This window comes from Danio rerio, chromosome 5, assembly GCF_049306965.1.
Source record: "Danio rerio strain Tuebingen ecotype United States chromosome 5, GRCz12tu, whole genome shotgun sequence".
Classification (NCBI taxonomy): Eukaryota; Metazoa; Chordata; class Actinopteri; order Cypriniformes; family Danionidae; genus Danio; species Danio rerio.
Window position 1 is genome coordinate 31,054,851 of NC_133180.1, and position 15,759 is coordinate 31,070,609.

Below are 15,759 nucleotides of genomic sequence, written 5' to 3' on the forward strand. Positions count from 1 at the left end.
CAAGAGATTGTCAGAGCGAGTATTACTGTCGGAGAGCTTGTTAAGATCCAGCCTTTCATGTCTATCACTCTTTGTAGGTAAGAAACAATCTTTAATGCAGTAATGCCAAAGGGACCAGGGGCTTCCTTTTTAAATTCATGAAAAAGATCTCTTTTATATGGGAGACAGGGAGAAAGATAGATTATATTTCACAGACAATTAAAGTTTAATGGCGCTCACTCGACTCTCCACCAGTCTGGCTTTCTCCTGCTGGGCCTCCTTCAGCATCTTCTCCATCTCCTCCAGTCTCAGTCCTGCCAGCCCGTTGCTGCTGAGGGAGAAACACAGCGTTACTGTTGCTGAGGAGTTTCTAGCGGCAGAAGACGACACTGATCCTGACTGCTTACTCTAGACAGACCACAGCTGCAGTCGTTCATAACATACTGAGTGAGTTCTATAGAAAATAACATAGAATAGTAACAACAAATCATAAGTTATCTAATAGGTGAACTGACCTCACAAGACATTAGTAAAATGCTGTTAAAAATAATTACACAATCGAAATCAAGATGGTGTCGAGCATGGCCGCCGTGTTGCGAGCTCCCAGCAATCTTTGTTGTGTTTTGTGTGTTTTACTTGTATTTTTGTCGTTTTTGGTGCTAGATGTACACACAATTTCCTAAGCTTTTCACTCGTCATAGCACACGTTCTGCTGATGATGTGACAATAAAAGTGATTTAATTTAATTTGACAATAAAAAGACTGGTCTGTGAGACTTGTGTATATACACACACAGACACTTGAAGACACAATTATAAAAATGATGGGTTCCACACAATCGATTTGTGTTAGGACAACATCAAGGACTTAAGTTAACTTATTAATAATTATAAGTTGATTAATCATAAATCAACTTAAAAAAAATAATTCAAGAATTGTGTTGTTTCCGCTTATTTTAAATGAGTAGTTTGATCAAACATCATTTTTCAGAGTGCAAAATTATAATCCTTTTTCAACTATTTCTCAAGAGCTGCTTAAACGGAGAGATTTTGTTCAACAATGACTGCTGAAATGACCTTATGGCACAACGGTAGCACGTCTGACTCCAGATCGGAAAGATGCTTGTTCAAATCACGCCGGGGTCAAAGGCATTGAGTTAAGCAATAGTTTTGGATGTTTCCCAGTTGTGGGTTGCAGCTGGAAGGGCATATGCTGGATAAGTTGGCGATTACTTCTGCTATAGCAACCCCTGATGAATAAAGGAACTAAGCCGAAGGAAAATAAATGAATGAATTTTGTTCAACACATTTTTGAACATAAGTTTTAACACTAATATCTTTTTTTTTTGTCTTTGCCACAATGACAGTACATTATATTTTACTAATTACTTTACAAGATATTAGTATTCAGATTAAAGTGCATTTTAAAGCCTGAACTGGGGTAAGTAACTAGTAACTAGGCAGGTTAGGTTATTTAAGCATGTTACTGGACAACAGTGATGAGTAAAATAATTTGTTATGGGGGCTAATAAAAATGCCATTATTAGCAGTTTTTTTAATTTGTTACATTATTATCCTTTACTACAGCCAAACGAGAAAAAAAAGAAGAAAAAAAAAAAGATTTTCTCCAGAAGGAAAATATACTAGAAAATACTGTGAAAACTGTACTTGCTCTGTTAAACCACTTATTGGAATAGAAATATCAAAGGAGGTCTAAAAGCTTTGACTTCAACTGCATTGAAGTCTCTAACTTGTATTGTACTTGCTCTGTTAAACCACATGGGCACTATCCTTATAAATAAACTGTATAGTTGCAATCTAAACAACTACATTCTCACCTAAAATGCCTCAAAAGTACATTATATTGTCCAACAGCAGCAACATTTGCCAAACTGTAAAGTGACCTCTGCTTTTATGTGGGCGGAGTAACACACAAGGGTGAAAGGTTAAGAGGCAGTACGCGTGCTGTTATTTGCAGAATATCACACGGCTATCAGCCAATCAGATTCAAGAACCAGACAGAACTGTTGTATAAATATATATACTTGACATTGAAAAATTTGTCTTGAAAAGTGAGCTTATCACAGCATTTATTTGTTTAGAAATACAGTAGCTGAAATAAATACAAACTTGATAACATTTTGTTCCAAAAAAAAACAAAAAAACTAAAGCTAATTCAGAGCTCTAATTAAATTTTTTTTATATAAATTTTAATTTTTTTTTTTAGAAAATGTCAATTAATGACACTGAAAATTGTTCAGAATTTAAAAATAAAAATACACTTTGCTGAAGTAAGTTTTTTTCCTTTCTTCCTTCTGAATGTTTTATTCTGCTCAGGCTCTAGGCAACCATGTTTTTGTCACTAGCACCCTCTCAAAAAAGACATTATGCTCTTTCCCGCTGTGTCAAGGAGGCTGTGATTTCTCTTTTCTTTATTTCACGACCTACATGCTTTTTCAATGGGCCTCTTTCACCACCTCAAAGGAAGAGGTTGACTGAGGGTGAGGAGGGCTGTGAGAATTTAAAACTGCTGAAACATGGAAGCGATATATGTAAGAATGCACGCTGAAAGATTCTAGTCCAGACTATGGATCTTGAAAAGTAGGGCAGCTTCAAGAGAACGTCTTTTGATGACTTCGACATCTGACGAAACACCTGAAGCCTCCATGGCTCCAAGAAGCACATACTTTAAAATGACATTGTGTGCTTGTTCTGCCTCGGGACAAGGCCAAACTTTGAAGACGAGAAGAATGGCACGTCTCTTTGTGTGGACGCATGTGTTGTCATGGAAACAACTCGGCAACTACTTTGGTAAGATGATGAAAAAAACATTGATGGGGAAACTGGGCAGCGTGACCCATTGTTAAGGGAGTGGAGGCAGAAAAAAGGCCAGCGTCTCACCTTTCGGGAGAACAAGCGGAGTTGTTTCCAGTTGATACGCTGGTCTCCACGCTGTCGGAGCTCTCCAGACTCAGGGTGTCATATGTGGACTCTCCAGCTGGGGGTGCCTGGTGGTGCAGAATGGAGTGGTGGACCATGGGTGCTCCTGAAGGTGGTGCCCCCCAGTGGCTCAGTTTATGATCCATAGGCCTGATTCTGGAATCATCACATGTGTAGAGCCCTGAAGAAACACACCCAGAGCAGATCGATAAAAACCCCAGACGGTACAGTATGTCTATAACCACCCTTTAGATTAGATGTAACTGTGTTAGCCAAACAATGTTAAATTATTCAACGCATGCTGTTTACGAAGTCATGATATGAGCGATGGGCTACCTCTGCTCTGTAGATCCAGCTGTCTCTTGGAGTCTATGTCCAAATAAGCAGGAGACAGATCTGGGAGACTCTGAAGAGAAATTGGAAAGAGGTAAATAGAAAGTGACACATTGACAGATATAAAGGATCACACGCTGGTTTATTTGTGTAGGCTATACATTGTTCATTGTTCTGTCCGAGTACAAGACACACTGAGCAATTAAATAGTTGAAGGATTAATCATTATACATCAACTTTGTCTTTACAATAAGATTAATTGTTGTTTTACTTCATGTGGAATCAAAATAGATTATAACAAGACAGACTGTACAAAAACAAACAAACTGTGGAACAGTACTTAAACATAGACCTTTTTTAAAGGGGTGGTCCACTACGATATCTTTAACTTTAGTTTATGTGTGATGTAGCTGTGTGAACATAAACAACATCTCTGAATGTAAGACGCTTAAAGTTCAATGCAAAGGGAGACCTTGTCTTTTACAGAGTTAGCTTAACGCTGCTTAAACACCATTTGGGCAGTCCAAAAAAATACATTAAGGCTAGTGGGATCACAAATGCTTCAGGGTACGCACATTCACCACGCGCATATACCGTATGCAGCGAAAAGGCGTGGCCAGAGACGCTGTAATGCTGTAATGTAGCAGAGAAAGCTAACATGCCATCCAAACGCTGCTATTTCTACAGAGCTTCTTTTGTTTCTGTATTTGGGCTTCCAAAGTACATGATTCAAAGTGCTTACAGTTGAATTTGAATTATGTTCCAGAGAATTATAAAAAATAAAGCTCTAGCATTTGACAAAGGAAAGCTTTCACAATCTCTCTTAGTTCAGTGCTGGATTCGGCTAAAAACTCCTCAAAGAAGAAGCAGCTTTAACCATAATAGCAGAAACTGTGGATTGTGAGCCACAATCTGTACGTATTTTTAATCGTTAAAATTGATCGATTGCATGCATAGCTTTCAGAGTTAACAGTATGTTGTTGCATTTACGTCCAAACAAGGATGTATTCATATTTATCTGTCAAGCCGCTGTAAACACCCACAATCTTCGCCAGGGCTAAAGTGTCTCTCCATACAGACACTTTCCCTGTGTTCTACATTTCAAATAACAAACTCTCAAAACATATGTGAACGTTTTATATTACATAAACATGCTTATTCTGAATATATGTGAAAAACACTTGTCAGATTTTATTTTAGAGAGCAGGCGAGAGGTTTAGCTGTGTCCTCTGTGTCATTTTCTGTCTGATTTAGGCACAAACTGATACGGCTAACAGCTACTCTGATTGACTATTTACACAGCGCAAAAGTGCATGCTTGTAGGAACGTGAAGCTTTTCCTGGTGACGTGCCGATTCGCGAATCACACCACATTATGTTAGCTGACAAATCAGAGCCTCTTGGGACTTTTGGAGGAACTAGGAAATATGACAGTTGTGTTCATGTTAGCTGAGTAGCTGTATACAATTAAAAGTATGATATATGAAAAAATAACAGGATTTTCTACGAATGAAGCATGAGCACACATTGCTTTGCATCTTATAAACACAACAAAGCCTCAAAAATAAAGAACCAGTGCTTTATTCTTGATTGTAAAACATAATATCGTTTATATATACAGTACATATTTGTTCAAATTAAAAAGTACTTCCTAACACAACTTTTAGTTTGGTTCATGGCTATCAACACTGAAAGAGAAGACACCAAAAGAAGATATTTTAAAGAATGTTGGAAACCTGTAACCATTGACATATATAGTAGGACAAACAAATACTATGGAAATCATTGGTTACAGGTTTCCAATATTCCTAAAAATATATTCTTTCTGTTTTTATAAGAACATACATAAACTGTTTTGAGTAAATGATGACAAAAATCTCGGAAATGTGTGCAGACATTGAATTTTAAACATCAGCACAGTGTTTAAAAAGGTAGACAGCATATTCTGGCCTAAGTAAATCTCCTAGAAACAACCATTAGAGGTTACATTATAAACTCTCTTACTTTGGTTGGTGTGTTTCTGCCTGATAAGGTGCCATTGGTCTCTCCATCCTGCTTACACATCTGACAATAAAACATCTGTGTTATTCACCTGTTTGTCAATCATACTCTTCATCAGTATTAAAAGCTATGATAGCTTGGCCCCACAGCAAGGAGAAACCCAACACCAAAGCAACCACAACCAGCAACAAAGACCTCAAATGTGCTTTACATAAAAGCAGTGTCATTTCATTCAAGAAGCAGTAATTGTTTCTGGAGAGATTCAATACAAAGGATACACTAAGATTGGAGAATTTAAAGAAAGACAAAAGATAAAGATTGCAAGCAGAAGGAAAGACAAATGATGACAGTTTACCTGCATTGGTTTACGTGAGGAGAGACACTTAGCGGGCAGAGGGGGAGGACAGCTGTGACTGGGCTGCCCAGCCGCCATGATCTCCTGGTACCAACGCTCTGAATCTAGCCTAGGGATTGAAGGTCTACTCCATGCAGGCTGGGTCTGAGGTGCAGTCCAGGCAAATGAAGATGGATGGATAAATAGAGAGGAAAAATTTATATAGGAAAAAAGAAACTAGAAAAAAGCCATTCCAAAGAAGAGACACATGCACTGAAAGCAGTGGTGGACAAGGACTTAGTACTTTTACTTTAAGTACATATTTTAAATATCTGTTCTTTATCAGAGTATATTTATTTTAGGATTTATTTACTGTAATTCCCTACATGACAAAACAAAACAAATCGTATTATTACATTCCAGTTATAGAAAAATATTTTTTAAGGAAAGAAATTGTTAAGAAACTAGTGTTTATTAAGTAAAAAATATCAATTTTATCAGTTATCCTGTTAAATTGTACTGAACAATCAGTTTGTGAATTGGATATCTGTTCATGTGTCAACAACTCAATGATTCAAATGATCCATTCAAAGTGAGTCTGCAGTAGACTATTCACTGATTCAAATGATCTATTCAGAGTGAGTCACCAGTAAACAATCACTGATTTTTTTTAACTGATCTGGGGTGCATTTCCAAAAAACATTGTTAGCCAATTAAGGTCACAAGTTCTGTTGTTACAAACTTAGTTCGTTGATTTAATGTTTCCCAAATCCATCGTTCCAATAAACATTCGCAAACTGTGTCACAAACTTATACATTTGCAACTACACCTCTAGAGCTGTAGATACACTCCTAGTACCTGGCTGTGTTCTACTCCCAGTCATCCCCCGTATGCCCTACTCATTTAGAACATTTAAACTCGAAATAATAATTAAAAAAACATCACTCTTACATGTATTTGCTTTCAAAGTGAATTTAGATTATGTCTTCAAAGCTTGAAACAACAAGATATATAGATTACGTTAATGGAATAATTTATAACAGCCTAGGCTATTTATTAAGAAATGTAAATTAATATTATAAAATGTATATTAATATTATTTAATGTATATATTGAGCCTACATGCTATAACATTACTGCAGAGGTTTGAAAGTGTCAAAGTTGTAAAATTTGACATACAAAACAAAACAATAGACAGATTTTATTATTATTATTATTAAGTAGGATATTGTTTTTTATTTCCTAATAAATAGCCTACTACAAACTAAAACAATTAACATGACGATTTATATATGAGATTATAGTATGTGCTAGCTTTTTGTAAGTGGTTTTAGAATAGAATATGGAATGTTCTCAACAATATTTGTAAAGGAAACATAGGCTCTATATATGCCGTTTACATATATTTAAATTAATAGGGAAAACGAGTGCATGTTTTCACCAAAACTAATATTGGATTTTTTTTTAAATCCGTGTGCGTGTAAAACAATTTACACAAAAAGTTATGGAGATTTTCTCCAAAGAAGTAGTTACTCCACCCTGTTTAGTGCGTCATTAACGCGCTATTCACGCGGGGCGTCAGCGTCAACGCATCCCATTCACTTCAAATGGGTGACGTCAGGCGTTGCCGAACTGCATTGTGGATCCGTCTGCGCTGCTTCAGAGGCGTTGCTCACTGTAGAAGTTGGGACTAGCTCAACTTTTCAAGCGCAGACTGAAGCGTCAACCAATCAGATCACTGTATGCAAATACACCTGCTAGACAGTGGCCTATTGCTGACAGAATTTCATTGGCTGATGCTGCTATGACGATCGCTTTAGCCCCAACTTCAGACACGCCTTTAGTCAAGTGTTGACGCTGAAGCCCCGTGTGAATGGGGCGTAAGAACGTTTTATGTTAGAACTAATTACGGTTTTAGGAAACACTAGTGATTACATTGTTCTTTTCCCAAAAGATGCATCGTACTGTGATAGTTCAGCCACGAGTTATGTCATTGTTTGAGAAACACACCCCTAAATGCGGTCCATCGTATGAATGGGGTTTCACCTGTTTTTACTTAAGTTAACATGAATTATCCATAAGTTTTGTTAATTAAATTATCTTAAAAATTGCTTATATTACTTATATTAAGCAAATTAAAATCAACCACTTTTGTACTTTAACTCAAGTAAAACTAAAAAAGGGGGACATTAAACACATTTTACTAGGGTATCTATACTTTTACTCAAGTGCCTAATTTGTGTACTTTGGCCACCACTTATTAAAAGTATGATACAGATCTAAAAGAAATAAGAATCTACAGCTTCAATTTCCTCTACATTCAACTCTGAACATTGTCACAAATACTGGTAAATAAAAGTATGCACACATCGACACCACAAAATAACACACACCTCAACAAGAAGTGACTGGGAGGAGCCACACTGGGATGTGTGGCTGGAGTGGGCGGGGTCAATAGCTTGGAATGATTGGACGGAAGAAGTGGGGTAGGGGTCAACTTTAGGCATCCCGAACAGCTGGTTTAACTGACTGACCGTCACATACTCCTTTATGCAATCACACATCACATAAACACAACATGTAATGAGAGTGATTCAGGTATACACAAGCATAAAGCTGGCGTAGCAAAGGTGGAGGATACAGCAACAGCTAAGACAGCTGGAGAGACAGAGAGCTGAGAAGAAATGAAGAAGTGAAAAATAGGAGTTTCAAGGGAAGACAGCCAGTGGGTTATTCTGACAGCATCATGAAAGAAAAGTCACAAACTAGGAATAAATGGCATTGGAAAGGGAAACAGGAGGCGGAAAGGCAAGGGAAAAGATTGTGTCGCGGATGAAAGAGTGAGTGGAGGAGTCGTACCTCACGAGGTGTGTCTGATGTTACAGCCAGCGGTAGACAGAGCGAGTTAGGAGAGGCAGTCTGGGCGGGGACACATCCATTCCCATACATCTTATATACATCAGAGAGTTTGAGGTACTCCTGAGCACAAACACACACATCCATCCATACACACATCCACAAAGGATTTCAGTTCATATCTTGAGACTTGAAGAACTCCACCACAAATCTCCATGCACCCACTGGAAAAGCATGCTCACACCCAACAGATACCATTTCTGCTACATCTCCAATACACACACACACACACACACACACACACACACACACACACACACACACACACACACACACACACAAATGCCTTCTGACATGTGTGATAATAGCAGTGCACACCATTCCAGTGCTAGGTAATGTGACCATAGCAATCATGAATGGCCTAAACATAACTGAATTCATGCTGGATTAGGACAAACCACACCTAAGGGTTCAGTGATGTCTCACACAAAATGCAAACTCTCCCCATTTTCAACCTTGAATCTGTGGCCAGTAGAACTGATGAATGCTCAACAAACAAACAGCACAAACACCAAACAGAGTCCTGCAAGCATTCCAGGTGTCACGCCCTTCAATTGCCCATTTAATCAAACATTTGGGGTCAGTATTTTAATTAAAAATGTCACAGTGATAAAATGTATACGGAAAGAAAGGAACTAAAAAGAGCCATCAAAAAAAGCAATAAAAGCACTGATAGTGTGAATATTTTGGAAATTGAAAGTATGTCTTATAAACTCTAAAGCTTGAAAATTCCCACTTTATTGCAACATAGGCTCATTCTGAAAACGTAGCCCTATATACATTTCTGGAGATCGCGAATTATGTACCCAGAAGTACATATGGCTGCAATTCATCTTTAAAGGGAACGCTACAGGGTGGTATGATGCGATTCCTTTTTGCGCTAGGAGCTGACTGCCTAAAGCCTGGTTTATACCTCTGCATCAAGTGATCAGCGTGACCCACGGCACATGCAACATGCGTAGCTGTGCATTCATACTTCTGCAAGCTGTTTCTCTTGCTCTGCAATAACACTTCAGAAATGCTAGTTGGCAGTGCGGTGTTTATGTTCCTCTGTGTCGAGTTTCTTCACTGGTGTTTTGTTTTTTTCTGAAAGCTTCCTTAATGTACAAGTGGTTGAAACTTGCTTATTTTGAGGCAGGAACTGGCGGACGTGCTACAACTGTAACTATAAGGTAAACACAAAGCAACAGTTTCCATCCGCAGCTCCTTGTAAACAGTTGACACTTGTAAACACTCGCTCCATCTGACTCACGCGGCTCTTGGTCCCGCCTACACTCGTCACCCTTCCAAGCCAACCAATCACAGAGCTTGCGCTACGCGTAGTTGTGTAGTTGCATTTTTTTAGAGGTGCACGTCATCGACACCGACAGGCACGGTGAGGGTTAGGGTTAGGCTGCGCTGTAGCAAACGTGTGCGCTTGACACAGAAGTATGGGGGGGGGTCAGTCGATCGTTTAGTCATTCAGTAAGTCAGTGAGTCAGTCGACCGCTGCCTCTGAGACGTATTTGGCACCCTCCAGAAATGTATATAGCGATACGTTTTCAGAATGAGCCTGGGTTGCTTTATTCAACTTTGAACAAACCAGAGTTGTTCCTAAATTGTTAGCACACTGACTATAATTTTAATTACGTTTTTCAGAAATTCATCCAACAATATCTACAAAGACATAAACCACAACAACTACTTTTTCTAAATTAGCAAAATAAAAGGCTTCTTGAGCACCATATCAATATATTACAATCAGTTCTGTTAAGGAGTTAATGTAAATTGCAATTATTTATTTCAAAATCAAATCATTTTACTGTATTTTTATCAAATAAAGGCAGCGTCCCAGTGAGCATAACACTGTGTTCTTACAACGCACAACTGGACAAGATTCCAGTGACAAGCAATTCGGCTGTGTGCTTCAGACCTTGCATGACATTTGAATACATTTAAATAACAGCCATTCAGAGGTGTAAAATAGTGCACTGAACTCAAAAAGAAATAGATAGGTTTATAATCAATTGAATAAATATTAAACATTATTAATATTATTAAGTTTTACATTGAGTCACAAATTAAACATCTACGTTTGAACTGGATGTTTGCTAGTTTTTTTTTTATTTTCAGGATCTAAGGTAACTTATATGCTCATAAATGGTCATGTTAAATTGATTTCCAACTCTTTCTGATAACATTTAATCCAACTAACACTATATAAAGCACATGATCAGCACCTGAGGGGATCATTGTCATAGTAAATAATGCTTCTTTTTCAGCTACGATGCCACAGAAACAAAAGCTATTTCTAAAACACAAACTTTGTTGGTTGCTATCATGGATGCTCAGGACAAAAAATTATTTAATCATAGTAAAAAGAAAGCAGCATCACATTGTGTGTAGTAAGAACAGTGTAAGACTTCAGTCAAAAAGATGAAAAAAATCTCAGCAACCCCAAACGTTTGATTGATACTATATGTTGAATACATATTTTTGATGAGTATTATAATATTAATACATTGATGATAGGTTTGATGATAATACAATACTGTAAATAGGGTTAGGATTAGTTTAGGGTATGATAACGGTTCTCACAGCTGCATTAACCTAATGTGGCTGAAATACACACTAAAATAGTTTCCTGCAAAACTTCTTTAATGGGGCCAAAAAACTATCTAACTTAAACTTATCTAACATAATAAATGTCTGTAATGAACATTTATGTTTTAGTAAATCAAAATCATTTAGAACAAGTGGTGTGATTTAAGTCACAGACAATTAAACTTATATGAGTCATATTTAGCAAAATAAACCTATTATCACAAATTATGGACAATAGTCTGGATGAAAATTTTTTGGTAAAAACACAGTATGAATTTTGTCAGTAGTATCTCATAAAAATAAATGAAAAATTAGTTTCGCACTAGCAGAATCACAAATTGAACTGTTGAGGAACTGTCAGCATTAAGTTCTTTACAATTGCCATTAGCCACATAGAAACACACACAGAGCCACATAGTTTTTTATGGGTGACCGCGCTGTACACACATTCAAAATGATTCTGTTAGTTTGTAAATCACTCAGAGCTGTCCCAAGGTCATGCTTTTACCTCTTGTGGCCTGTTAGAACATATCTGAGGGGTGGATCTTTGAGTACTGGATGAGGGGAGCAGAGAATTCTGGGTAGGGAGCTCATCTAAAAAGTCGGGTTCGCTGATGTAAAGCACTTCCTGTTTTGAATATGAAGACCAAAGTCAAACAGCACCACACAGAAAGAGTTGCACAAACCACGCCAAAGAGCATTTTTATAACATTATTTGTCCTATCAAACTTCTTCAGATTCCCTCTACATATTTCATGACTGATCAAAGAGGCATTGACATGAAGCTCATTGCCGATGGCGATAACCCAGAAAAAACGTGCACTTCGCCGGCAAGTGGGAGTCGAGTGGATCCCCACGGACACCACCAGCATCAGGATGTACACAACGATACGGTTATTTCAAACCGATGCACTAAATGCTGAAGTACAGCACAGATAGCTCGTGAATTATAATGATTCTACAAGTTCAGATCATAAGGCATCTGTACAGTCCATTCACCAGCTTATAGCTAATGAAATTTGTTTGTCAACCAAAAATAGGTTAACTATTCATCATTCTCTTTTCAGCTTAGTCCCTTTGCTAATCAGGGGTCGCTGCAGCGGAATGAACAGCCAACTTATCCAGCATATGTTTTACGCAGCGAATGCCCTTCCATTACTGGGAAACATACATACACACTCATTCACACTTATAAACTACAGACAATTTAGCCTACCCAATTCACCTATACCGCATGTCATTGGACTGTGGGGGAAACAGAAACGCCAACTGACTTAGCAGAGGCTCGAACCGGCTACGAATTAGCCATTGGTAAATACTGCACAGTGAAGGCTGTTGAATGAACTCACCTCTTTTGTGCTGGTCGGCTTGGAGAAATTCTTTCCACCGGTCAAGCTCTGGTATCTCTTCTCCAGGGAAGACAGTCTCTCCTTTTCCTATAGTCAGATGTCAAAATAGTCACATGTACAATTACAGCAACATTCAATATCATCATTTTGGAGTTTTAAGGTTTATGGATTTACAGTAAGTTAAACTGAATACTTTACAAGAGCTGAATCAACAATTACTTAAACTGAGCAAAGTTACGACAATAATCAATGTGTGTATGTATATGTAGATATATATATATATATATATATATATATATATATATATATATACACATATATATATATATATACACACACACACACACACACACACACACACACACACACACACACACACACACACACACACACACACATACACTCACCACTTTATTAGGTACATCTTACCAGTACCAGGTTGGACCCCTTTTGCCTTCAGAACCGTCTTAATCCTTTGTGGCATAGGTTTAACAAGGTACTGGAAATATTCCTCCAGTTTGCTCCATATTGACATGATAGCATCACACAGTTGCTGCAGATTTGTCAGCTGCACATCCATGATGCGAATCTCAGGTTCCCCCACATCCTAAAGGTGCTCTATTGGATTGAGTTCTGGTGACTTTGAAGGCCATTTGAGTACAGTGAACTCATCGTCATGTTCAAGAAACCAGTCTGAGATGATTCATGCTTTATAACATGGTGCGTTATCCTGCTGAAAGTTGCCATCAAAGATGCATACACTGTGGTCACAAAGGGATGAACATGGTCAGCAACATTAATCAGGTAGGCTGTGGTGTTGACACGATGCTCAATTGGTACTAATAGGCTTAAAGTGTACCAAGAAAATATCCGTCACACCATTACACCACCACCACCAGCCTGAACTGTTGATGCAAGGCAGGATGGATCAATGCTTTCATGTTGTCGCAGCAGAAATCGAGACTCATCAGACCTGGCGACGTTTTTCCAATCTTCTATTGTCCAATTTTGGTGAGCCTGTGTGAATTGTAGCCTCAGTTTCCTGTTCTTAGCTAAAAGAGTGGTACCCAGTGTGGCCTTCTGCTACTGTAGCCCCAAGGTTTGACGTTTTGTGCGTTCAGAGTTGCTCTTCTCCATACCTCGGTTGTAACAAGTGGTCATTTGTGCCCACAGAACTGCAATTCACTGGAGATTTTCTCTTTTCTCTTTTTCTGACCATATAAACTCTAGAGATGGTGTGCGTGAAAATCCCAGTAAATCAGCAGTTTCTGAAATACTCAGACCAGCCCGTCTGGCACCAACAACCATGCCATGTTCAAAGTCACTTAAATCCCCTTTCCTCCCCATGCTCAGTTTGAACTGCAGCATATCGTCTTGACCATTTCTACATGCTTAAATGCATGTAGCTGCCATGTGATTGGCTGATTAGAAATGTGCGTTAATGAGAAGAGGACAGGTGTACCCAATAAAGTGGCCGGTCAGTGTATGTATATACACACACACACACACACACACACACAAAAACCAAAAAAAGTTTCAATAATATTCCTATTATAAGCTTGTCCCTACTGTAGAAAAAAGCAACTTTTCGTTTTTAATTAAAAATGAACAGGAAACTCTGGTCATTTTGAGCGAGGTGCTAATGGTCTAATCCAGTGTTTCTCAACCATGTCCCTGAAGGACCACCAGCTCTGCACATTATCTATGTCTCCTTAACCAAACACACCTGATTCAGATCTTCAACTCATTAGCAGAGACTGAAAGACCTGTAATGGATGCGACATTAAAACCATGCAGTGTTGGTGGTCCTACAGGAATGTGGTTGAGAAGCACTGGTCTAATCCGATTCAATAATCTATGCAAAGCTAAGCTAAGCTAAACGTGCTCCCGCCAGACCCCTAAAAAGCGAGTGGATTTAAATATGGTAAAACTCATCTGTTTAACACTAGGGGAGTAGTAAAAAGAGCCCATTTCCAAAAAAAGTGGTGTTTTTTTACCATTATCACAAATATTGCCAGCTGATCTTAACTTCAACCAAACCTGCAATATTCCTTTAAGTGTCAAACATCAGTGTAGACAGATGTTAATCCTTATACTCAACCTTGTGGAGCATCTGCAGGGCCAGGGTTCTATCTTTGGCCATTCTTTCACAATCCTGAGCTGCCTGAAGTCCAAGTTGGTTAGCCTGGATCTCCAAAGCTGCCATTTTCTCCTGCATCACCAAAAAAAATTTCATACCAAAAAGTGTCTATGCTTTAGCCTGACCCAAGATTTGCAGCTCAATACTGACATTATGAGACCTATAATAGACCTGACATGAGATCAGTGCTATTACCTTCCTTTTGGCCACATTCCGGTGATACTCTGCCTTCTCCTGCAACAGCTGCCTGCCAACCGTCTCCTTCTCCTCCTCAATGCCACTCTCCCGCTCCAACTGGCGAAACTCCAAATCCTCAAAGCGCTTAGTGGCCGACTCCAGTGCCTCCACCTTCTACACACACACACACACACATGCACAGATGGACAGAGAGACAGAGAGGGGAAGACAGAGGCAGACGAACAGATGGGAAAAACAAACAAGCAGACAGACAAATGTTCCTCAATGACATGCCGAAGAAGATCACTCTGTCTGCCAAACAATGATTGCTGAGTGGAACACATTTTTTCAAAACGCATATCCAGAAACAAACAAACAAACAAAAACAGTCAGACATATACTCTACATGGTGCTTAACGGTTGGGCGATTCGCTCAGTTCATTATAATATCAGTGAATTAGTCAGAAGATTTAGTGAATAAAAGGCATGTAAGCAAGAGTGAAAAGCAAAAGACAAACAGACAAATAGATGACATCCATGCATTTCCGCTGCCTATAAGAGCTGAGGTGCATCATAACGCTCGTTGTTGTTCAGTCAGTGTGTAAACCCTTTATTGCCATGAGCATATTGTGGCTCGAGAGGAAGCGCAGACACACAGCCAGCACACACAGCCATAGGATATTTGTGCAATTTGTACAGATCCAGAATCTAACAAGCTGTCCAGTTAAGGCTCTTATTATATCAAGTCGTGTTTGTCGCCCATTAATTGCTGCTGATACTGGAAGGAGATTCACCATATAGCAATGCTTATTTTAACAAGTGTGTTATATTTTCAGTTGGTATTATATTAAAGTAAATGTATCTTGATTGATTACTGATTATTGTTATCATTTTAATCAAAACTGTTTTAATTTGCATGTCAACCTTGCCACGAAAAAAGTTATCGGCAAAATATCGAAACTGTTTCTGCGTCTTTGTGTAAGCATTTATTTTACAGTGCTTTAAAAA

General features: G+C 38.4%; 1 protein-coding gene across 50 annotated transcripts in view; it reads right to left on the minus strand.

The window, feature by feature from the left end:
- The window catches only part of phldb1a (pleckstrin homology-like domain, family B, member 1a), a 73,594-nt gene that overhangs the window by 12,294 nt on the left and 45,541 nt on the right, over window positions 1-15,759 (minus strand). For 6 of the 50 annotated variants that reach the window (XM_073952229.1, XM_009301573.5, XM_021476492.3 and 3 more), the window contains 11 exons: window positions 14,770-14,925; window positions 14,536-14,646; window positions 12,435-12,521; window positions 11,594-11,713; window positions 8,446-8,565; window positions 7,980-8,132; window positions 5,607-5,750; window positions 5,255-5,314; window positions 3,255-3,324; window positions 2,880-3,099; window positions 220-310 (listed from right to left, as the gene is read on the minus strand). In XM_073952229.1, the coding sequence (XP_073808330.1) occupies window positions 220-310; window positions 2,880-3,099; window positions 3,255-3,324; window positions 5,255-5,314; window positions 5,607-5,750; window positions 7,980-8,132; window positions 8,446-8,565; window positions 11,594-11,713; window positions 12,435-12,521; window positions 14,536-14,646; window positions 14,770-14,925 (1,332 nt within the window). The remainder of the gene's footprint in view (window positions 1-219; window positions 311-2,879; window positions 3,100-3,254; window positions 3,325-5,254; window positions 5,315-5,606; window positions 5,751-7,979; window positions 8,133-8,445; window positions 8,566-11,593; window positions 11,714-12,434; window positions 12,522-14,535; window positions 14,647-14,769; window positions 14,926-15,759) is intronic. The other 44 variants (XM_073952236.1, XM_073952226.1, XM_073952237.1 and 41 more) reach the window with 13 other exon arrangements.